The sequence below is a fragment of the Myripristis murdjan genome, chromosome 3 (genome assembly GCF_902150065.1).
Source record: "Myripristis murdjan chromosome 3, fMyrMur1.1, whole genome shotgun sequence".
NCBI classification, from domain to species: Eukaryota; Metazoa; Chordata; class Actinopteri; order Holocentriformes; family Holocentridae; genus Myripristis; species Myripristis murdjan.
The window spans coordinates 36,313,363-36,338,362 of NC_043982.1; the positions used below are offsets into that span (position 1 = coordinate 36,313,363).

Genomic DNA, 25,000 nt, shown 5'->3' on the forward strand with positions numbered 1-25,000 from the left:
AAAAGAAAAAAAAAAAAAAAAAAACGCTCTTACTCCAGTTTTAGTGATTTCCTAGTGGCTGAAATTATTTTACCACCGGTCCCGTGAAACCCTTTGGAAAACCCACCGGAGAGACTTGCAATTGCATGGAGGCCAAAGCAAGCAAACAAGCAGAGCTGTGCAAAAAAAAAAAAAAAAAAAAAATGCTTGGAGTCACTGTGACCCTGATTCATCAAACAGTATGTTCATATATTATCAGTCTACCCAGATGTAATGCAGTAGCAGGTATTTTAAGTTCTGTTCATACACTGTCTGTCAGTCTTGTAGAGTATTGTGACACAAACCAGATTGTAGGTCATAAATCATGAGTTCAATAAAAACACGGCTCTTTGCATGAAACGTTAAGAGGTACATCAGTTTACGGTGCGTCTTGATGTGGATACACCTCAGTTTGCAGTATCGTCCTACAAGGGGTTAACGCAGCTCTAAGTAACGCGGCGGATGAGAGCCTGCTGCGTTCTCCGTGACGCCCGATCAGCACGCGAGGCCGATACGCGTCGTCGTCGTTGGAGTCTGAATTTCGCGGCGCGACTCCGTCAGGTGAAGTGTGTTTCTGTCCAGCAGCAAGAAGAGGAGGTGCTTCTGTCCGGAGGTGTTTAGCGTTCATTTTAGTGCGGGAAGTGTGTTTGTGAGACAGAGAGAGTGGGAGAGAGAGGTTGTAGTTACTGCTACACACACACACACACACACACACACACACACACTCACACACACTTCAAAGCAGAGATTGGTTTCAGGAAATGTTTTATTATCTGTTCTCCTCCAAAGCTGCTAATCACAACCACTCTCCTCCATCTGTGCATTCCCCCCAATTTCACCCCTCCGATCTCTCTCTCTCTCTCTCTCTCTCTCTCTCTCTCTCTCTCTCTCTCTCTCCCCACAAGCCCTCCATCCTGCGTACTGGGATATCTGAACACTGGCAAATGGAAAGAAAGAAAGAAAGAAAGAAAGAAAGAAAAAGAAGGAAAGAAAGGCACAGTGCTGTGGTGGAGCAGATCTGAGCCCCCTGTTAGTTTCCCACCAAAACAAAACATCCTCCCCTATCTCTGCTTACTTTCTTCCTCCCTCCCTCCTTCTCCTTCTCCTCCTCCTCCTCCTCCTCTCTCCAAGTCAGTGGAGAGGTGAGGTAATTCTCCTGGAGAATCCCACTAGCACGGACAATGCCGGCATGCCAAGGTGTCAGGAATGGTGGGAATACTGGGAATACGGAGCCTGGTGGTGCCGGGATGGCAGGGAGCTCGGCTGAGCGGCGAGCAGCGGGGAGAACCTCGTCCCAATCATTCCCAAATCATTCCACAACAAAGGACAAGGGCCCCGGAATCGCCGTAATCCCCTATTTTACTGCTGAGCTGTGATGGGCTCTGCTGTGCTGGTGGATCTGTATGTGTGTGTGTCTGTGTGTCTGTGCGTGTGTGTGTGTGTGTGCATGCGTGTGTGTGTGGAGTGTCTTGCATTATTTTTTGTTGTTTTCCTTGATCTTTCAGTTGTCTGGATATCCGGTTGGTTCGGTTTTAAAGAGGCCGAGCGAAGCCCAAACCTGAAATTCACCGCAACAAAAAAAAGACCGTAAACATGATGCTATAAATCAGTCATTTAGCTAAAATGTAAAAATAAATAAATAAATAAAAAAATAAAAAAAAATAGCCCAGCTGTCTCTCCACTGCCTCAAATGTTTTTGTTTTTTTTCTTCAAGATTTTATATGTACTATTTTTTTTTTTTTTAAGTGCTTCTGCTGTTTTGTACAAAGTGGCACACAATGAGGTCCTGAGATGTGTGGTTCCCAAAGAGAGAGAGAGAGAGAGAGAGAGAGAGAGAGAGATGGAGAGAGAACGAGAGGCTGAAAGAGACAAAAGAGAGAGATTGACAGACGTGGGGGGAAAGAAAGAAAGAAAGAAAGAAAGAAAGAAAGAAAGAAAGAATGAAAGAGGGAGAGAGGGAGAAATGTGTTGCTTTAAATCCTTCCCTCACCTGTCTCTTTCTCCTCTCTCCCTTTCTCTCTCTCTCTCTCTCTCTATTGCTCTTTGTCTGATCCCTCCCTCTCCACCTGCTCTCTCGCTCTCTCTCTTTCTCTCTCCCGCTCACTCTCTCTCTCTCTCTCCCTCACCCTGTGTCTCCACCCCTGGCTCCGCCCCTCCCTGCACCCATTGGTCCGGTCCCCTCCAATCACGGTGGCCCCGGGGCCTGGGGGACTGCATATGTAAAACGCTGCTTAATATTCATGAGCTGCTATCGGGGCTTTAAGTCGTTGATTAGGACAGCGGCACAGCTTTCCGTCCCAACTGCCTGGCTGGCTGGCTGTGTGTGTGCCTATAGCCCCCTCTCCCTGGCTCACGCATACACACACCGTGCACACACACACACACACACACCACTCACTCTCTCTCTCCCTCTCTCTCTCTCTCTCTCTCTCACACACACACACACACAAACACACGCTCACACACGCAGAGCCGATCAGTGCAGGCAGCGCAGCGCCTGGTAATTGTATTGCTCCCTCCAAGCGGAAGGAAGGAAGGAAGGAAGGACCGAGAGAGAGAGAGTGAAGAAGAAGAAGAAGAAGACGGGAAAAAGAAGAAAAAGAGGAGAGGAGAGAGAGGAGAGATATAAAAACTTTGGTTTTTTGTTTTGTTTTTTGAATTTTTCTTTTTGTTTTTTTGAATTTTTTTTTTTTTATTTTTACAATTTTTTTCCCCCCATCCCCTCAGTGGAGGTTTCGTTGACATGATGATGACCCGGTATCGCCGATGGATTCGGTAGGACTCCAGTTGTCCGAGTGTTTTTTAATGCACTCTGAACAAGAGTAGGTAAATTTTACCTTTTATTCTTCCCCCTCTATTCATTTTTCCAACTTGTCATTGCCATTGTCTTTCACCGTATGTGAGTGTGTGTGTGTGTGTGTGTGTGTGTGTGTGTGTGGTGGTATGCAGCGGAGGTGGCCGGTACCATGTCAAGGTTGTTTCTGCTGTCAGGTAGCATGCGTTCACTGCATTGTGTGTGTGTGTGTGTGTGTGTGTGTGGCTGCAGTACCGGACAGCAGCTCTCACTCAGTAGGTAGAAGAGCAGAATTTCTGTCCCACCACCTGGGAATGCACACAATCACACACACACAGACACACACACACACACACACGCACGTGCACACCAAGACAGTTTCCACTTCACTTTCTCCGTCTTTAAAAGATACTTTTACTTTAAATCAAATTGTTCACAGGATGGACCACAACTCTGTCAGTGCACGTCTGCATGTGTGCATGTGTGCCTGTGTGTGTGTGTGTGTGTGTGCGTGTGTGCGTGTGTCCGTCCGAGCAGAGAATCAGCGAGGTAACGGGGCATAGAGGTTAGAGGACTAACGTGGAGAGACGAGAGGAGAGCGGCCCATAAGAGAGGAGGGAGGAGGCGAGGGGGAGAACAGCGCTCTTAAATGCCAGAGGAGGTAGAATTTCAGACGGACAACTCAGCGTGTGGCCCCGCACAGGAATTAGAGACCGTCACACACACACACACACACGCACACACACACACACACAGAGAGAGAAATGAGCGAGCGAGTGCACTGCTGAGCTGCTCCTTTCGCCGGTGCTTTGCTCTTTTAGCTGTGTGTTAAGGACGGGCGTTCAAAATGCAGATTAACTGACTGGTGGAGCAGACAGCAGTGTGTACATGTGTGTGTGTGCGTGTGTGTGTTTGTGTGACTTGTGAGGTGTTTTATTTATTCATTAATTTATTTATTTTTATATTTTTGAAAATGCACAGTTTGGGGCAGACAGACTGGTGGTTGTTAGTCCACTCACACGCACACACACTTTTGTCAGGATGCAGAAACTGTGGCTCTCTTTTCATACGTACAGAGGTAAAAAAAAAAAACTGAATTAATTTCCCTGAAGTAATAAATTTGAATTCACTATCTGGACTACACTGGGTGTGAATTCACTGACGGCACCAGAAGTCGGTTAATTTTTCTTTGCACTGCCATTAATTACTGACAGAATTCTCTATGTGTGTGTGTGTGTGTGTGTGTGTGTGTGTGCAAAGAACAATTTATGTGTTGGTTAAATTTATCCCAATTGACCACGGGTTATAGGACATGATTTAAATTTAATTCCGGTATAAATTAATTCTGAGCACATTTAATCCAAGTGTGTGTGTGTGTGTGTGTGTGTGTGTGTGTGGTGTAAAGTGAGAGGTGGCGAGCTGACAGGACAGGACAGACTGAGGTGTTTCCAAAACACGCTCACTATTTGGTGTTTATGTTTCTAAAGAAAACTGACTGTTTTCGTGTGCTTTTCCTGTTAAGATGTGTGTGTGTGTGTTTGTGTGTGTTTGTGTACGTGCACATCGGTGTGTGTGTGTGTGGGTTCTTGCATGCGCGTGTGTATGTGTATGTGTGTATGTCAGAGGTAAAACTGTATTGCCCTCAACATCTCAGAACTGGTAAGAGATATGTGAGGTGTAGCTCTGTTTGAGCGCGCGTGTGTGTGTGTGTGTGTGTGTGTGTGTGTGTGCCTTTCTCTCTTCGCTCACACACATACACACTAATCTGGAACAGAAAGGAGGATTTTAAGTATATGAGCAAAATATATGGCAGTTTTTAACCACTTATTTTCCATTTTTTATAGGCTTTTATTGTGGTAGTCCACCCTATTTTTTAAAATTGCAGCAACAAATACAGAAATCAGCAAAAGTGTAAATTGTTAAGTTTTTTCTGAGGTTGTTGGTGTGTTTTCACAGTTGTAGTCCCTCCAAGTGTCTTTTTTTAATATTATTTGAGTGTAAATGAAATATGAGAAAGCAGATTTTTGTGAGTTTGAACGTCAGATATGAAAGGAGAATCCTCTAAATGGCCTTTTATGGTCAATTTTCTATCGATCAACTTTTACGTTCAGCAAAACTTCCAAATTTCCTCTCCAGAGTCACAAAATCAAACAATCGATTACGATACAATTTTGTCCACTTCCAGTGCGAAACCGTATTTACAGAGCGCCAGCCCTCGTTATGCACGCTGTGTGTCTGAGCGGTGTGTGCGTGTGTCGTGCCTTCGAGTGCAAATCAGTGTGTGTGTGTGTGTGTGTGTGTGTGTGTGTGTGTGTGTGTGTGTGTGTGTGTGTGTGCGTGTGCATTTGAAGAAGCGCAGATTTTGCAACAACTGAGGTGTGAAATCTTCCGATCGGCAACAGAATCCAGGTTTTGAATTGCAGAATTAGGGAACGGGTGTGAACAGGTTTTGGTGAAGGAGTGTGTGAATGGCCCCTGGATTGAGATGTGTGTGTGTGTGTGTGTGTGTGTGTGTGTTAGGACAACAAGCGCAAGTGTATTTTGCAATTAAAAAATAAAAAAAAAAGAAAAAAAAGATTCTCATTTCAAGATTTTTTTTAGCAATGGTGCCTGCTCTGTGCGTGCACGTCTATGTATGAGAGTGTGTGTGTGTGTGTGTGTGAGAGAGAGAGAGAGAGACTGGCGGTGATTCATGCACGCTCACACATCTTTTTGGAAAAACGCTCCATCTCCACATCCATCCGTCATTTCCATCCCTTCCTTCTCTCATCTCGGCTCGTCTTCCGCCGCCGCTCTCAGGTAGAAATTCCTGCACTAATTAAAATATTAGGGGATAATGATGATCATAATGATAATAATAACAACAAGTGCCGCTTAAGCTATAAACATAATTGCATTCCCCTCATGTCGCCGTATACATCCCATTTGCATATCATTAAGATATATTTTCTAACAGTGACTTTGGCAGATTTGGCGGGTTTTGTCTGTGGGGGTGAGGGAGGCGAGCGGGGGGTGAGGAGAGCGCAGCGGCCGTGCAGATCGCTCAGGCAGCGATTTGCAAACGTGAGGGACGGAGGGAGACGCAGAGCAGGGCACAGGGCTTTAGTCTGAATTATTATTATTTTTAAATGTCATTTTAAGTGTAAGATTTACCTTGGATTTATGTGGAAATTTTCCCACATCTTGAAATGATTTGTTTTATGACTTCAAGTAAAAAAATGCCACATTTTACCGAATGGCAGGTTAATGGGTGATGTGTGTTTAAAATTGCAGTCGTGCAATCATGAATTGCTGTTGTATCGTTATGTTAAATTGCGCGCCGTAATAATACAAACTGAATGCGGTTATTTTGATCCTAAAACTGATTTTTTTAAGATGAATTTGTTCAGCGTTATGTTGCACGACAGCGTTCAATATCCACCCTTCATGCGTGAGGGTGTTTACACCTGCAACATACAAAATTCAAAATTAAATCCAAAAAATAGAGCTATTGCACTGTATCAACAAATCCAAACATTTCAGTTAATTTTATTGGTTATTATGTGTAAACCTTAAATATTTCATATTCATTTCTGTTTCTGATTTTCCTCGGAACAGCGCTTTATTTAGGTAAGGGTAGAAAATTGACCTTTTCACTTTCACTGCAAAACCTAAAAAAAAAAAAAAATATATCAGACTGTGTGAGAAGAAGAGATTGTGAGATTGTGACTGCCAGTGAAAGGTATAGAAAACGTCTCTTTTTTTTTTCTTTTAACAAGTAGAAAAGAATAGAAAAATGATTCACTTCTGCTGATGAAATAAGAAAAATGAGAAATAAGAGAAAATAAATAAAATAAAATCTTCTTGGCGTCTTGTCTTGGGAGATGATTGTTTTAATGTATTTCTCTCCCTCTCTCGTTCGCGCTCTCGTGCATTTTCTTTTTTTTTTTCAGTGCATGAAGGAGAGAACGCAGCAGAGAGAGAGAGAGAGAGAGAGAGAGAGAGAGGGAGAGAGAGAGGGGTAGAAAGCTCACTGGAGAGGGGGGGGTGGGGGGGACCGGAGAGAGATTGCGTAAATTAAAATCCTTTTAATCTCCTTATAAAATCATTTACTTAATTCATCTGTCAAAGCATGTCAATATGTGCCGGGCTGATTTGTCGGCTGTGTGTGTGCGTACAGCTGTGTGTGTGTGTGTGTGTGTGTGTGTGTGTGTGCATTCGTTTGTTGTCATGCCTGCCCGCCCGCATTCTGTGTGTGTGTGTGTGTGTGTGTGCGTGTGTGTGCGTGTGACCCAGTCGTGGCCTGCGTGAGGAGGTGTTGTGCTTTTTTTTTGTGTGACTGTTTGCCTGTCTGTCTGTCCCCGCGGCTCCTGTTGTCTGTTGGTTTTCTCATTGTCTCTGCACATGCACACACATGCACGTACACACACACACACACACACACACACAAACATGCACACACGCGGCGGAGCCTCTCATGTGAAGGGTCTAGGCATTCCAGTGGTAATTTAGTCCCGTAAAGAGAGAGAGAGAGAGGTGGTGGTAAGGGGGGGGTGCTTTTGTCTGACACCAGCACTTAGGGGTCTGCTGGACACACATGTACGCATGAAGGCACACACACACGTGCGCGCTCACACACACACACACACACACACACCAACACTGCACTCACACAAATTTTCGCACGTTTGCAGATAAAATGTAACCAAATTGTGTAAAAAATGCAATTACACATTGACACACCTATGTATGTGCACCTACCTGCACACACACACACACACACACACACACACACAGAAACACACATACATCCATTTGTGCACAAAGCCTTAGAGAGATGAGAGAGAGAGAGATGGGACGCGCCTTGATGATGTGATTGTCAATTTCTCTGATTTATGCTCAATCCATCAGAAGCCGTGTGTACGGTGTGTGTGTGTGTGTGTGTGTGTGTGTGTGTGTGTGTGTGTGTTTGTCACGGGTCAGTGCTGGCCTTTATGTGTTGAAAGAGCGTTAAGAGAGATCGTACCAGCTGTGACACACACACACACACACAAACACAAACACACACACTGCAATTAGCCATTACACCACACTGCCGGTCCAGCCAAAGGTGGGCGTGCGCGTATGTGTGTGTGTGCGTGTGTGTGTGTGTGTGTGTGTGTGCGTGTGTGTGTGTGTGACAGAGTGCCGTAGCACTGATTGAAAGAAGAGAGAGAGAGAGTGATATATACAGAGAGGCATCGGCGCTCGTCTCTCATTCTTGCAGCCCTCTCTCCCTCCGCTGCACTCGCCCGTGGGTTCCCCCTCCTCCGTCACCCATACATCTTCTCCTCACCCCGTCCGCTGAAACAGGAGAGAGTGTGTGTGTGTGTGTGTGTGTGTGCATGTGTGAATTCACGGCTTATTATCACTCACCATCAAATCATTTATTGAATCCTTCTGTTTTTTTTTTTTTTTGTCTTCTCCTGCCTCATTCAGCGTCCCGTCTTCACTGCCTTTTCTGCTTTAGAGAGAGATTTATCGATATTATATCAATATCATAGCATGAGATTAGATGTCATCTGGGATTTTGGATATCATAATATTATGATATGGCATTAAGTGTATTTCCCTGGTTTTTTAAGGCTGCATTACGGGAAAAGGGATGCAATTTGCTTGTGAAACGAATGGACTTTTCTCTACCTGCTTTATCAACATCTTCACTTAACTAATGATTGTTTATCAGAAAACTCTTGGGTCTAAATATGAAGAATCAATAATCAATACTGCATACCACACCACCAGCCCTGGTGTTCCTTCTGGATTGAATTTCTAACCGGTTGCTCATGACGACTCAAACGTCTGCGAGTCATAAATTGTCAAAAGTCGCCCCCCCCCCCCCGATTCTTAGCGCAAATTAGGAAACACGGCCACTTTTACCTGATTGATTTTCAGGAAGCCCTGCCAACTTTTCCTCTTTGCATCTTTTCTCGTGTTGCCGCTGTTGTTGTTGTTGTTGTTGTTGTTGTCGTCCTGTCTGCGCTTTTTTTTTTTTTTTTTTTTTTTTTTTTTTTTAAGCGAAGGCGTCACTAGAATGTGAATTAACTGTTCAGCCGTCTGTGTCAACTATTGAACTGCGCTTTCGGTCAGTGGGCCTGTGTGTGTGTGTGTGTGTGTGCGCGTGCGTGCGTGCGTGTGTGTCTATGGTGTCGTGCTCAGGGCAGGGCTTCGAAAGCTGCCTCTCACTCCTAATGGGAGGAGACAGCGGAGACTGGACCACAATAGAACAGATTTAGATGGAGAGGTGCCGCGTGTGTGTGTGTGTGTGTGTGTGTGTGTGTGTGTGTGTGTATGCATGAGTGAAACAGGGATAGAAAGCAGGTTCAGTTCAGTTACCATGCAGGTTCAAGAATCTGCCTTTTTCTCTCCTTTGACTCTCTCTCTCTCTCTCTCTCCCTCTCTCTCCCTCTCTCTCTCTCTCTCCCTCTCTCTCCCTCTCTCTCTCTCTCTCTCTCTCTCTCCCTCTCTCTCCCTTGCTCTCTCGCTCGATTCGTCCATAGGAAGAACCCTATAGATTGGCCTGTTGGGTTGTCATTGTACAGTATGATTAAATTGTCATTGTTTCAGAGGGAGGGGGGGTGGGGAGGTGGAGAAAGACAGGAGGAACAGGATAGAGGGAGAGACGGTGGATGGATAGAAATCGGGAGAAAGAGAGAGAGAAATGGATGACCATGCCGCCTTCCGCCTGACAGTGAAATATTCCTCCTCTCATCCTCCCATCATGCTTCATGTGTGTGCCTGATGGAGAGGGAATGACAGGCCTGCTGCCCCCCCAACACACACCTTTCCCTTTTTCCTCGTCTATCTGTACCTTTTTCCCCTCTCTCTCTCTCTCTCTCTCTCTCTCTCTCTCTCTCTCTCTCTCTCTGTCTGCTCTCTCCTTCTCCCTCCTTTTCCACCTTTTCCCGTCTTGTTTTGCAACCAGCTGTATTTTTCAGAGCCAGCTGTGCCTTCTCCCCCTCTATGTGTTTTTGCTCAGATTGTAGTTGTTGCAGAGGTAAAAAAAAAAAAAAAAAAAAAAAAAAACTTCAAAGAGGTGGAGACTGATGAGAGAAATACCGCAGGAAAGCAGCTCTTCTTCTCCTGTGCTTCTGTCTATTAATTGAATCCACTTCTCTTAAGACCTGATGCCTGTATAAGGAGTTAAATGTGTTTAAATGAAGCCGTTTTCTGAACGTCTCACACGCTGATGCTGAGATGAATACAAACAAACGAGCTCTGCATCTCTTCTGCACTGAGCTGCAAATTTCTGTCCAAATTCAAAATGAACAAAATATTTTAATCAGTGACACTGAGATAGTCACACAGTCGATGGACAGCCGATCCTTAATATGAAGAATAACAAAAAAAAAAGATATTTACTTTGATCTGTTTATTTTTCCCAACACTGCACTTTTGTGTTTGTGTGTGTGTGTGTGTGTGTGTGTGTGTGTGTGTGTGTGTGTGTGTGTGTTCGACATGATCTTTTTCTAATGAGGATTTTAACAAGTTTAGTGACAGGGAATAGAAAATCATACACTCACGTTTCCACTTGCTTTTCAACATGCAACACACATGTATTTATGAAGCACGAATGATGTGTTTGGTTTCGTTCTCTTGGGCTGACAGACAAAGCGATGCAGCGTTTCATTTCTCTCTCTTCTCTCTGTCTCGCAAAGTGTCGCTGATGTCAAAGTGTCAAGCCACTACACTGATGATGATGATGTGCTTGTATCAGTCCATTTAGTTGGAAAGTGTGCTAACTTGTTCTTTTTTTGCTGCCGCTAATGATTGAACCAAACACGCAGAATCAAAAGTCCACCATTTATCTATTTGGAGGGGGAAAAAAGCAACAAAAAAAAAGCAAAAAAAAAAAAAAAACACTTTATGTCTCAGTGCTTTCACATAAGTGCATAAGACAGGCTTCTCTTCATGAAATGTATTGTGTGTCATGTTAACTTTAATATTAACAGTGTGTGTTTCATTACAACACAATTTGGACAAAAAACAGCTCATCAGCTTCAGTTTTCACATAGAATCATTTAGCCTTGTGTCTGTGTGTGTGTGTGTGCATATATGTTCATAAACAAAATGTGTATCTGTGTTGGTGGCCCTTGTTTGTGTGTGATTGTTTTAACGTGTGTATTCGCTGTGTGTGATGCCCTGTGTATCTGGACGTGTGATTGTACGTGTTAACTGTTGCATATTTGCGTGCAAAGTATGTATCTGTGTGTGTAAAAAATTAAAGTACCTTTTTTTAATGTATTGAACTGATACACTTTGTCATAAAACTATGCTTTTATAAAACGACTCGTAAAAAAAAAAAAAAAGAAACAATGTGTTAAAGCTCGTTTAGAACGAGAGTCCTACCAGACCAATACACTGAGAAATAAGCTATTTTGCAGCATTTTTATTGGACTGTATGTATCAGTATACAATCTGATAGTATCAGCAAAGGTCATGATTCAAAATTTTTAGGTGTGATGTGCAATAATACTTGCATCCTCAAAACACATGTCTAGATAAAGTATAATAGAATCCCTACAGCGGTATTTTGAAGTGTACAAACACCCGGAGCTTCTCTCAAAAATATATTTAGTGCTTTCAGAGGTGCTGCAGAGACCTTTTAGATGAACAGCAGCTTTTACTATTGACAAACAACACCGGCATTATTTCATCTTTATCTAAATTTTGCCCTTTTTGTAAACCGCTGTAACGCTCGGTCCAAACATGTGACACGGGAAGCAAAGGTAACTTTACTTCACGGGGCAACTAAGACTTGACACCACATCTCTGATCAAGTCCAGCGTCGAAATGTCAAACGTAATTGTCTCCTCTGCTGGTTCTGCAAAAGAAATTGGATCATAATTGAGTCTTACTGTAATTTCTCTTCTTGTGCTTTGGTGTGTTCCTGAGCTGAAGACAAGGCTGAAACCGCATACGTCGTGTGAAATGTGCAGTATGAATATTTCAGAAAAGACTCGCATGTCTTCCTCGCAGGATTTTTTTTTCTTTATATAAAATGCATTTCTCTAAAGTATAGTTTGACAAATAAGGTGAATTGTTGCTTCTTCTCTCCCTGTGACCTCACCCCTTCCTCCTCCTCCTCCTCCTCCTCCCTCCTCACCGAGGATTAAAAGGGATGCGTTCCTCTGCGCACGTTTAGCCTCACTTTTCTTCACCTCCGCGCAGAATTCATCTCCCCCTTTTGCCTCAAACCCCTCCCCACCTCCTCTCCCCACCTCCTCCCTCCCCCCTCCCTTGCGGAGCTGTCACCTTTCTGCACGCGCTCAGTCCCTATTAAGGCCGACAGCCCATCTGCCGCCCGCCCCGCTAACAGCTCCCGTCGCTAACGCTAACGCGCACACACACACATCCACTCAGACACACACACACACACACACACACACACACAGAGCAGCATCGAACCCCACCTGCCCTGACGCCTGTGCAGACAAACATATTTATATACACAAATATGCACGTGATGTGTTTGTTATTGCCTAATGCCTCCTTTTACATTTTAAAACGCTCCCTCCAGCCACATGCAAATCATTTTGTGGGCACGTCGTACAAACATCTTTTTAATATTTCATGCATTTAGAAAGGAAATTTACATTAGAAGCAATTCATGTTTAAAAAAATAAATAAATAAATACAGTAAGGGAGATAAAAGGGTAGGATAAAAGGATTATGTTTTTTTGTATTTCATGTGTTTTCTGTTATTTCATATAATTTTCTTGGAGAAAATTGTTTTTTTTTTTTTATTTATTTATTCTTTATTTACCCAAAGCAAGCCCATGGCGTCTATATTTATGACACTAAGTTTATGTGTGTGTATGAATACTTATTGCAGATGTGCATGTTAGTATCAGTGTCTATGTCTATTCAAGTGTGTGTGTGTGTGTATGTTTGTCTCCAAAGTGTGTGTGTGTGTGTGTAACAGGAAGAGATCATGCTGCTCAACCAGAGGGGTAATTAGGTAGGGCAGTTGCAGCCGTGTGTGTGTGTGCGTGTGTGTGTGTGTGTGTGTGTGTGTGTGTGTGTGTGTGTGTGTGTGTGTGTGTGTGTGGTGGCATTTGCTCCCTTCAGGGATTGGTGCCTTTTGCATTAGGAAGAATGGCAACTGTCTCATCAATCACTGCATCACCATGGCACACACACACACGCACGCATGCACGCACACACACACACACACACACACACACATACAGACATGTCTACTCACATGCATGCACATATACAGACATGCACATGCAAGCGTATATACAGACACACACACACACACACACACACACACACACATCCACAGCGTCATGGTCATTCTGTTCACAGATGGGCCAGAAACACATGAGCGAGTCACTGAGCATCAGAAAGATGCCTGTGATCTACCCACACACACACACACACACACACACACACACCTCTGCACTTGCATACATTGCCTTGTTTTGACTCCTTGTCCTATATGGTAACCTGTGACTTAGTGTGTATGCATGCATTTATGTGTGTGTGTGTGTGTGTGTGTTGGCGGTCCTTACATGTACTGACAGGAGCGTGAAATAGATTAAAATACATTCACATAGGTTAATGCTCTCCTCTTCTCTGCTGCAGTGTGTAAGTGTTCACGTGCTGCATCTGTCAATAAATGAAGGCTGTTTTTACGGTTTTGCACGTTTAAAATTACAAGTTCAAAAAGCAATAATCTCCCACTGAAGTGCAGTCATTTTATTTATTTATTTATTTTTGACAAGATATTAATTTATTAAATGTCAGCATTTCAGAGACTACCAATTGTTCAGTGTACAAATAATATTTTTTGTGTTTATTGTCTTCAAAATGTTTTCCACAAACACCAAATAAATATCTTTCCTTTACTCCACACTCGCTGAAGCAAAAGGCTTTCGACGCTTGATTAAAACAATCTTCGCGAACGAATACGGATGTAACAATATATGGGATTACCGTGCCATAAGGTATAATGTAATAAAACAGAAGCTCTCTGTGTAATCCCTGACAGACTTTTAGTGTCCGGGTTAATGTAAGTGGCAGACTGCAGGCCGTTTCTTCTAAATCAAAAAGCCGTTGCAGATTAGCTCCCGTGTCGTTCTGTTTTTTCCCTTTAAAAGACACTGAGATTCATCTCAGTGCGCTGTAACAAATACAGTGAGGTGTTAAGTTTGTATAACATGGGGAGATGATGTCGGCGATATAAAGCTAAACTCTGAATCCCCATTGCCTTGTTTAATTTTTTCTCTACTATAGCATTCTCATACACAAACACACACAAACAGTTGCTAAACACTAGTCTACACAGTCTTGCTAATTTGCCGCTGTAGGTTCTACAACTAAAGCCTACATTAACTCATCCTATGGCAGTGCTGTAGTAACACTATATTTTGGTTTTATTAGATAGTGTGCAGGCGAGCGTGACAGAAATCGAGAAGATTCAAACTCTCGGCGTCACGAGCGCTCGGTACTGGATGTGCCAGAGTCCGGTGTGACACCAGGACACTCCCTTAGAAAAAAAAAAAAAAAAAAAAAAAAATAGGCAGTATTAAGTGTTGCCTGTCTATATAGCATTGTGACACCGCAACCAAAGCCAATAAGTGTCTGAAGCAGCAGCAGCAGCAGGATATCGATTCCTCCTATTCACCAGAGTGGAACTAAAACCTACACATTACACACCCTGGGCCTCTACCTATCAGCGGGCCGAGGCAGCGCTCTGCAGGGAGCCGGGGAGGGCTGTCAGACGGGCGATTGGTCAGTCACTGGATGTCACTGTCATCTGTGTCACTTTGTTATCTGTCTGTCTCTCTGTCTGTCTACCTGTCTGTCTGTCTACCTGGCACCCTGCCCCCCCTCGTCCTCACCTAAACAGGAACACACTCACGCACACGCACACACACAAATGACTTCATGGCGTGTGTTTGTGTGGTAAACATGTGTCTATATCAGTGTGTGACGGACTACCAACAACCTGCACTATTTACTGATACACCACCTCTGACAGCGCGCGCGCACACACACACACACACACACACAGGAATGTGGTCACGGGAATGTTTTAACACATTTCTGGTCACGTTCCACTTCCTTCCCCATGATGCGCTCGTATCATTAAATACTGCAAAATACTACAATCAATCAAAACAGCAAATCGGAACAATAGAATTTGTATAAAAATGACATAACGTGGGACTTTTTTTTTTTACTGTTGCATGGATTAAAATGTCCGCTAATTGTTTGAAGTCACCATATTGTGCCATCTCCGAGGCAAAAAAAAAAAAAGAAAAAAGGTTGGTAAATCTCTTACAGCTTTACATGTATTGTTGTCTCCGTGTGTAAACCTGCTAGGAAAAATATCAACATGAAATCCTAGGAACAGGATTTTCATTCATTCATTCGGAGTGAGCAAGCAGAGTTATTTAAATTATCTGTAGTGTGTGTAATGCTCCAAATGTGTTCGTGATACTAAAAGCTGCATAAAGCCTGAGTATGCAGTGTGGTTTACATTGTGTGAGGAGGAACATTTTATTACCTCCTTAGTGCTCTGACACCTCTCCCCATGTCTAAATCGGTTTCTGTATTTTCTATTTTTTGTCCTCCTATAATAAAGTGCTTTTCCTCCCAGCAGCCCCGCTTTATTCTCCCCTGGTATTTTCCTTTAAATGTAGGCCACCTAGCCAATTTCATTACACACCCTCCCTTTTCTCCTTCCTTTGACGTCAACTATATGTACTGTCCCTTTTTTTCTGCCACCCTCTGTTATTTTATTTATTTATTTATTTGATTTTTTTTTTTTTTTCCTCGCGATGGACGATTCTGATTCCGTTGCCCACGGTGACCTTATCACCCCGGCGACAGCTCCTCCCCTGACGACGGCGTTCCGTTTGATTGACGAATAGCAGTCCCTCCCCTGGTGCTTTTTGCTTTTATGCTCCTTCAACCTGAAAGCCTTCCTTCCTGGGCTAAAGCTGGTAAAACTGCTTTGACGTTAAAAAAAAAAAAAAAAAAAAAAGCCGGGGCGTGCTTCAATTAGCGGCCTGACGCATGCACCCATTCATGCATACACACTCACGCACACGCACACACATACAGTACACACGTATGTATTTGACGGTAGCCTGTTAAAAAAAAAAATCCTTTTTTGCAGTCACAGTGCAGCGTCTGTGCATCACCCACCGCCTGTCTAACTGACCGAGTCTTTTTGTCAACGGTGCCCTCAGACTTTCTGTCTTCATGTCATCCTGTCTGTCTGTCTCTCTTCCTACCTGTCTGTCTCTCTCCTTTCCAATAAGCATTTGATGGTACAAAGTTTGTACTCAAAACATTGTAGGGTTTTATCCAACTCACAGCATCAATGGGTCTCTCCTCACTGTCCATGCAATTTAATAAATAAAAAAATATCATTACAACTGTTTTTAACATTGCTTATTTTTAGTTCTATGGAGCTCATACATTCAAGCCGACCAACCGTGTGTGTATATAGGAATTTGAATGTGTGTGTATGTGTGTGTGCATTATTTACATGTGTACCATTTGACATCATATATTTAGTCACTTAAACTTTTCAAAATCCTCCCCTAACCCAATTTACAGGTCCTGGAACAGTCTGAATAAATGTATTATCCAAATTCAAAGACTTTATTAAAGTATTAAAATGTTACAGTTTCAGTTACACTTTTAAGGTTTTAATTATTTTAACTGCAGTATTTTTTTAAATTAAGTTTCATTTTGATGCAGTCATAAAATTTGATTGAAGTATGGCTGGATATTATGTTACTGCGGCAAATGAAAGAAAGCAAACCAGCAGTCGAGTTGTTTTTATCTCATGTTGTATTACATGACTTGCAGTTATTCAGTACCAGTTTGACCCACCTGCATGTCTATTCTCATATTAATACAAGACAGAGTTAACACAATATGTGAAATATTTTGCTTGGGTCATCTTCCAAAACTATTTCCTTGTGTCTTTTTATCTATAATGTGTATTTTTGTATGCATATAGATTTAGAACTGGCATTATCTGGTAAAAAAAAAAAAATGAACTCAAAATAAGCCGTTTTTTTTTTTTTTTTTTTTCTTATTCTGACATCCTTTAAGCTTTAAAAAAATTTCTTAAAAAGTCTAAAATTTGGCTTTCAGAAATATGCAGAGACTATCTCAGTTGGTGTGTTTCCCTGCTGTGATCTCCGTCCCTCTCTCTCTTTTACTGACTGTTGTTCCTCCTTCTCTCCCTTTTTCTCCCTGGGACAGAATGAACTTATCGAAGGGGCCATTGGTGAACAGCAGCAGTGAAGACAACCCCAAGTCATCTTATAGTAAATGCGGCGCTGGCGCCTGGAGGATGCACCAGAGCTACGATCCACTGGAGGCCAACCACATGAGAGACGCACATGCCCTCTACAACCCCAGGTAAGACAGCGGGGAGGGACGAGCAGCACAGAGGAGAAAGAAAGGGAGGAATCTGTGTTGGGGTTAGGGTGCATTACATTAAATTTACTAAAGAGACACACTTGACCTCTATAAACCTCGGCTACAAGAGGAGATAAAGAGATAGCAAGCACAGTATTGAGACATCAAAGCCAGTGTTTTCAGTCATCAGTGTCAGCGTGTGCACGTGCACCTGTGTGTGTGTGTGTGTGTGTGTGTGTCCTTGCATGACCTTGTGTGTGTTTGTGTGTGTGTGTGTTTGAATTCACAAAGTGAATCTGGACAGGAACGCCTGAGTTTGCTTGAGTTTATGCATTATTTTTAATTCCTCCAGTCCGATGCCTGCATTTATTCACCCTAAACAAACAAAAACAGAGAGGAGAAAGCTGACGTGTGAAAAAGTAAGAATGAAGTGAGAAAGAAAATGAAAAGAGAGGTGAATTGTGGATTATAGATAGATGCTGCCTCTGCTGTCAGTGTGACTACATGTGCTTGTGTGTGTGTGTGTTTGTTTCTGTGTGATGACAACGCTACGTAAATCAGTTGATTCTCAATATTCTCTTTCCTAATTCATATCGTCATATTTATCCTTTTTATGTCTTCAGATTTATCAGGGCAGTCATGTGCATGACAAATTATCGATTTACTTCTCAGAACAGAAAAATACTCAGCACATCTATTTCATGAAACCGGTGTGTGAGAGAAGAAATCTTCATCGCCTGATGAAGGTCTAGTACCGAAACATCACATTAAATATACCACTGCAAGTTAAGCAGTGTGCAAGAGTTTACAATTTACTTTTCACAGATCTATGATTTCAATATCGTCTTGTTTCATAATTTACTTAAAGCCAGAGGCCTTCTTTTATTACTCTTCACAGTAATGGATGAATGTGAACATAATTTCCCCTGCAGAAGTCCAAGTTTTAGGTCAAATTAAAACAAACTGGAACTGATATTATTATTATATTCAGGAAAATAAAAGAAAAAAATACAATTGAATTCAAATCATTGTGGATGTATAGGAATTCGAAGAGCCAGTTGAGGTTTTCTGCACACCACAAGATTTCCAGAGAAGTCACCCTTTAATTCCAGCTGCTCTGAAACATTGGAGCGCCGAGAGTCCGGCTATTTGCAAACAGACAAGCCAGTGTCTTTAAAAGTACAGCTGCAGACAAAATAACGTAGCACAGTGGAGGAGAGGCACCCACTGTGGCCCCCTGACATGGACCACCAGAGTCATTTGATGCCCAACATTTACATGGCATCAAATCAGCCAATCAAACGTCGCCAGCAGCCGTCCTGTTTCAACAATGTGAGTTTCCTTCTCCAGTTACCTTGCATTGTAGGGAAAATGTTACTTTCAAATAAACACGTTCAACCTATAACTGCACTCAAATATGCAGCCTGAACCAGGTGTGCCAGGCTTTTTACTTTTACATTTCCTTAAAACAAAGCCTCTTAGGAGCTGAGTGTGTGTGATTTTATAGGTATGTGTCACTTAAGTATTACAACAGTGAAATGTTATTTTCAAAGTATTGTATTAATGGAAATAATTAAAATGTCTCCAGAAAAAGTCACATCGTCACCAGCAAAGCCACAGACCGTTGTTGATGTCTGTTTGTACTTTGTACATGATCTGCATCCCAGTAGTGCCTGTTACTTGTCCTTCCTATAGTCTTATTATGTTTACTACACAAACATAATAGTATTTTTTTTTTTTTAACCATTATCCACCATGTGCTCTACAAACTGAAATTTCCCTTTGAGTTGCCCTGTTGGAAACCAGCGGCAGGAGTGTGTGGGAGGCAAACGCTGCCCGGTTCCATTTTTAGAACAAATACTGTAAATAAGGTACTTGTTTCATGTTAAAACACAGTGTATGCTCCATACATGAAACACACACACACACACACACTTTTCCCACTTGCTTTCACTCTCTCTCTCTGTTTTCCAATAATTGCAACTCTCTGTGGATGTGCGTGCCCATACTGTGAAACTGTCAGCGCAGTGTCTGTCTATATAATTAGCATAATGCAGGTAAATTGCATTATTGTAAAATATACACATAATCCACTGATTGCTGTATTTTCTGACGGGATATCAGAGCGTGATATCAGTAAATTGTAGGGAAGCAGCAACATGAAAACAACCTGTCTCATCGCGACCGAGCTCTGCTGAGGACTTGCACGGCTGCTAGTCAACAGATGTTAGTGTAGCGTAATGTTAATCAGCTAGCCTTGACCGAAACTGGAGTGTCAGTATAGTTAGAACGTGCTTTAACTAAACCAAGCTTTTATTTTTTGAGAAACTCATGTCTCGTTGCTCTTCAGCATTGGCTTGGATTGGATTGGATTCTGTTAACTTTGGCTGGTTAGGAATTATGAACGTCAGAATTATCTTAATGAGTGGTGTTGTTGTTTATTTACATTGTTATTGTTGTTGTATTATTGGGCACCGTATTAGACCCTACTATTGACTGGTGCATTGTTAGGCTTATCCAAAGCTCTATAAAGTGTGTGTGTGCATGTGTGTGTGTGTGTGTGTGTGTGTAGAGTGTGCGCTGTAGACTGGGACTTCCACCGTCTTAGTCCAATAGGATTTCAGGGTTAGTCTGGGTCAAGCCAATTAGAGGTCTGGCATGCCATTCTTACGCAGGCTCTCGGCCAATCACCAACAAGCACGTTACTGGCACTATGTTAATGTGTGTGCGTGTGTGTGTGTGTATGTGTGTGTGTATGGGTGTGTGTGAGTATTGGCAGACAACAAGGTCTGGTGATGAGTGGTGTAAAGGTTTGCCAGGGGGTAGGGAGTCACACCATGGCTGGAAGTTACACACACACACACACACACACACACACACACACACACACATGCCTGGAACTGGGAAACATGATTTCCCCTGCAGAAGTCCAAGTTTTGGGCCAAGTTATAACAAACTGGAATTAATATTAAAAATTCAAGAAAATTTAAGAAAATTCAACAAAAGAAAAAGAAGAAAGAAGAAAAGAGAAGAGAAGAAGCTACAGATGAATTTAAATAGTGGTAGAATCAGTGTGAATCAACACAATTACAGTAGATACAATCAGATACATAATCATGAAGATGCAGATAAATTAGCAGCTTATACATAATAAGCAATAAATGACAATATACAATATCAAGAAGTAACTAAGTACATTTATTCATGTCCCTGAGTGGCTTTGCGGTGTAGACTATTTCACTATTTTTTTTTTCAGTCAGTGCTTTTACTTTCATAAGTAGGTTTTCACTGAAGTTTTGAACATAGCTACAATTTTTTATTTCATTCAAGTACAAATTTTGTCAGCCCTCCTTATCCAAAACAAACTGGAGAAAAGTAAACTGGCCAGTTGTGGAGCTTTTTTTGTGCATTTTATTTTATTTCAAAATTTACCTGTTAAAACTGGTTGAGCTTCAGCTTTTCTCCCTTTTCCTTCTAGAAATGCACTGGAAACATCACGTGGAGCAAAGTTCATTTTCTGAGAGCTAACTCACTGTCAGTACATTTTAAATCAGACACTTTTTATTCTCACTTAAGTCGATTTTTATCATTACTTTTACCTCAGGGACACATCAACAAAGTAACTGCACTTATGCTTTTAGTATTTTTAGCACATTGTGCACCACTACCAATCACTTCACCTCATCTCACTTCACACTTTCACTAATACTCACAAACACACACATGCACGCGCACACATACACACACACACACACACACACACACATACAGGTGTGCACATACAGTGTAGATCACAATCACTCCAGGATGTCTGACCTCCAGCTGTGGTGATGAGCTTTAATCACTCGATTTACACTCCAACACTCATTTGAATTATTATCCTTAACAGGAGGCGGTGAGCAGGTAAATTATTGATTGATTAACACGTTTTACTTATAATCTGTTCTGACTCCTACCCCTCTGCATCCTTTTACGCGGTATGCACCTCTCCTAAAACGCCACCAAAAGCCTTTGCGTTATTAAAACAACAGCAGTAAAATCTTTAATTTGCTTTAGTTCCTGGAAAGTTGCTCAGATGTGTCGCTGTCTGAATTCCTGAGCAATTCCTGATTTGTTTTTGGAGATCTGTGGCTTTCATTGGACAGCGACAATATTATTCCTCTTTTTATTTAGGCCATCAAACCATGGGAATGTGATTAATGTCAGGCAGCCAAGGCACGCTTGCATCCACACACACACACACACACACACACATACACAGACCTAGACACACACACATACACACACACAGACACACACACACACATAGACCCTTCGCTGTAAACTGAACCCAATGTAATCATAATGATAAAGCAGATTGCCTTAACACACAGATGGGCCTCCCAACAGCTCAGTGTGCGTGTGTGAGTGTATGTGTGTGTTTGTGCGTGTGTGTGTCTGTAGACAACGCTGATTGGATTGCAGATTTATAGAAGAGGATTACTGCTGGAGCGACAGAGAGAGAGAGAATGAGAGAGAGAGAGAGAGAGAGAGAGAGAGAGAGAGAGTAAAGAATTCAGACATCTCACCTCTCATTAACTTCCACCCCCTTCACCTCACCTCCCCTTACTCTCAGTCACGGACAGACACAAACAAACACACACACACACACACACACACACACACACACACACAGTGAAGCCATGTGTCCATCGAGCACATCACCTCCCAGCAGCTGCTATTTCAGGCAAAAAGCTGAAGTACCTCAAATTCAAATCTTAGTTTAAAAAGAGAGAAACAAATGGAAGAGGATGAGGTATGAAGAAGAAGAAGAAGAAGAAGAAGAAGAAGAAGAAGAAGAAGAAGAAGAAGAAACAAATTTGGCATCTTTTGAACACTATCAGAAAACCCTGATCTGATTTTTTTTTTCTGATCCTCCAAACATCCATCTGCTTGAAAGAGGAGCTGAATTTGTTCATCTTTTCTATCCCTTTCCAGTCCATACACTTGTCGTTTTAAGGCAAGGTTTATTTATGTTTTGTTTTTTGTTTTTTGTTTTTTAAAAAAAGACAATGCATACTAACTAACACAACAAAAATTGCAAATGTGGGGCATTTAGCCATTTTATATCATTTTCATCTGCAGTCCCTGGGCAGGTCCTATGGTGCCGTAGAAGAAGATAAAACATGAGATCGCACATAAGACCCACAAGACAAGAAAAAACACAAGAGTATCGAGGGAGCAGAGATAAAAGTTAAAACAGTCACAGGCAAAAGAAACATGGAACCTCAAAATGCAATCAATTTAGCGACAGTTTTGTTTTTTTCTCTAGAGGAAGAGGAAGGAATTCTAGAGATTCTAGAGATTTTTGAAAATGTTTTAAACAAACCCATTTGGAGAGTAATGCCAATGAATGAACAAATTAATGAGAATCGAGCTTAATTGATAATTGAATTGAACTGAACTGAGTTTAACTGAATTGAACTGAACTGAATTGCGCTGATTTGAAGTGAAGTGAATCTAATTGAACTGCATTAATCTGAACTGAACTGAACTGAGCTGAGCCGTCCAGAGGCAGAGGAGGACAGGGAGGTGAACACAGAGTTAAAAACAGATCTGTGATAAGGATCCGACAACAAGCACGACAAAGGATGGTGACAGACGCAGAGAGGCGAGCCGACAGACAGACAGACAGACAGACAGACAGAGGGACGGAGACAGAGACAGACAGGCAGGCTGACAGAGACAGACAGAGACAGTGGGCACTCCAGCAAACCTGATTATGACTGGATGTGAATTAGATTCCCTAACAGATGGTCCAGGAGAGAGGCTGTAAGGTGCTTCAGCCAGCAAAGAGGGAGGCGGGGAGGGAGGGAGGGAGGGGAGGATGAATGGGAGGGAGAGAGACAGGGAGAGAAGGCAGGCAAGTCGGGAGAGCAGCTTGAGTCAATACCGATCGCTTCAGCTCAGCTCAGAAGGTGCTTCACATGGTTAAGATGAATTCATTTATCCAAAGCAGAAGGAATATAAATGCATATTAACAGGTTATTTTGCATTTAATCTACATGAACATGTAATATAGTAATGCTAATTGATAGCAAACCGGAATTAAAGCTGAAATAATTGAAATTGCATAGAATAAGCATGGACTCCATCACAATCCTGAACCTGAAATTTAAGTTTTTATTCCATGTTTTTGTCTGCCGAGTCGCAGCAGGTCTTTACTTAAATCAGCCCTCAGCGGTTCTGATTACTGCAGCCCTTTAAGAGACAGCAGCTGAATCAGTCTTAGTCTCCACTGGTTGGGCTTAAGTTTTGGCAAACTATGACCGGGTTTTTGCCGCTTGGTATTTTGGTCATCATCCTGAATGCCGAGCGCTCACTGGGACGTCTTTTACTTTGGATTTTCTGTTGATGAAGGCTCTCTGTCGCTTCCCAGCTGCTCTTTATCCGCTTTTATTGTAATTTACAAAAACACACAGAACAAAGAAAGAAATAAAAAAACAAAAAGCAATGTAACTGCTACCTGAAATGCGAAACACATCACTTTCTTTGCCTTGATTTTATTTTTCCCCCTCAAAAATCTTTTATTTACTTTGGTAAATGTAAAAGCTTTTTTTAAACTACCAGGATATAGATGAAATCACTGCTGAGCATTTCAAAATTAGGTTTACATTTTTATATATTGATATACATCGATATATCATTAATACTTGATTAGTATTATTACTGTGTTACTTTATTTCATTCGTTTATTTTATTTTTACTTTTATTTATTCTTTGCAAGTGTGTTATGTAGGAACTGCCAGTTGTTTTAATTGTTTTGTTAAAATGACTAAATAAGTTGGAAATGAGAAATTATTCTGTTCTGATTTTCATTTGGGTCATCACTTTTGAAACATGCATCGGCTGATTATGCAGAGTCGCAAAACAACCTTTTATGTCTGTGAAAATGTCACAGAATTTTAATTTACACAGCGATATTCAGGACGTGATTTTTAAAGTGTATTTATTTATGTCGTTCATTCGGGATGCAGGATGAGCGCAGCCTCTCTGTGGCAGCCGTCCCCAGTGGCGGAGTCTGTACATTATTGCACATGCTCTCTCTCTCTCTCTCTCTCTCTCCTCTCTGCCTCTCTCTCTGTCTGATGGATAGGTGTAAATCAGTACAATCCGCTAGTGACAGCCCAATTTCCCCAAATCTGATCTGCTTAAAGAATGCAGCTTTGGCGCTCTTCTCCTCTCCTCCTCACATCCAGCACTCTGTCCCGCCATCTCGCTGCACACACACTCTCTCTGTGTCTCTCGTTCCCCTCTCTCTCTCTCTCTCTCTCCCTCGCCTCTCCTCTCCTCTTCCTCAGCATTGCTCTCTTTCTCTTTTTTCTTCCTCTATTTCCCCCCATGTCACATTTGAAAGCCCTGTCATATTTACTAGAGTGGAAATCCTCTTTCACCATCTGCTTAATAAATTGTGTTTTTAATCCAACGGTGGGTATTTTTTTAACACTTGTTTTATTATACTTATGTGCAATTTCATTTGATACGGCACCTGGCCCAGTCCTTATCTGTGTATGAGAGTGTGTGTGTGTGAGAGAGAGAGAGAGGGAAACAGAAAGAGAGAGAGAGAGAAACATGGAGGAAGCGAGAGGGAGTACTGCAGCAGATTGAGGAAGCCCAGAGTTTATTTACTCCAGTACACACTTCACTGTAACCGATTTAAGTGTGTGTGTGTGTGTGTGTGTGTGTGTGTGTCACTGTGTGTGTGTGCGTGTGCATGTGTGTGTGTGTGTCAGC

General features: G+C 42.1%; 1 protein-coding gene across 3 annotated transcripts in view; it reads left to right on the plus strand.

The window, feature by feature from the left end:
- The first annotated feature begins 2,437 nt into the window (after window positions 1–2,437).
- Window positions 2,438–25,000, plus strand: part of esrrga (estrogen-related receptor gamma a) — a 107,892-nt gene continuing 85,329 nt past the window's right edge. For 2 of the 3 annotated variants that reach the window (XM_030080203.1, XM_030080211.1), the window contains exons 1-2: window positions 2,438–2,840; window positions 17,069–17,227. In XM_030080203.1, coding sequence (XP_029936063.1) covers window positions 2,785–2,840; window positions 17,069–17,227 — 215 coding nt within the window. In that variant the 5' untranslated portion in view covers window positions 2,438–2,784. Of the gene's footprint in view, window positions 2,845–17,068; window positions 17,228–25,000 lie in introns of all 3 variants that reach the window. The other variant, XM_030080215.1, reaches the window with a different exon arrangement.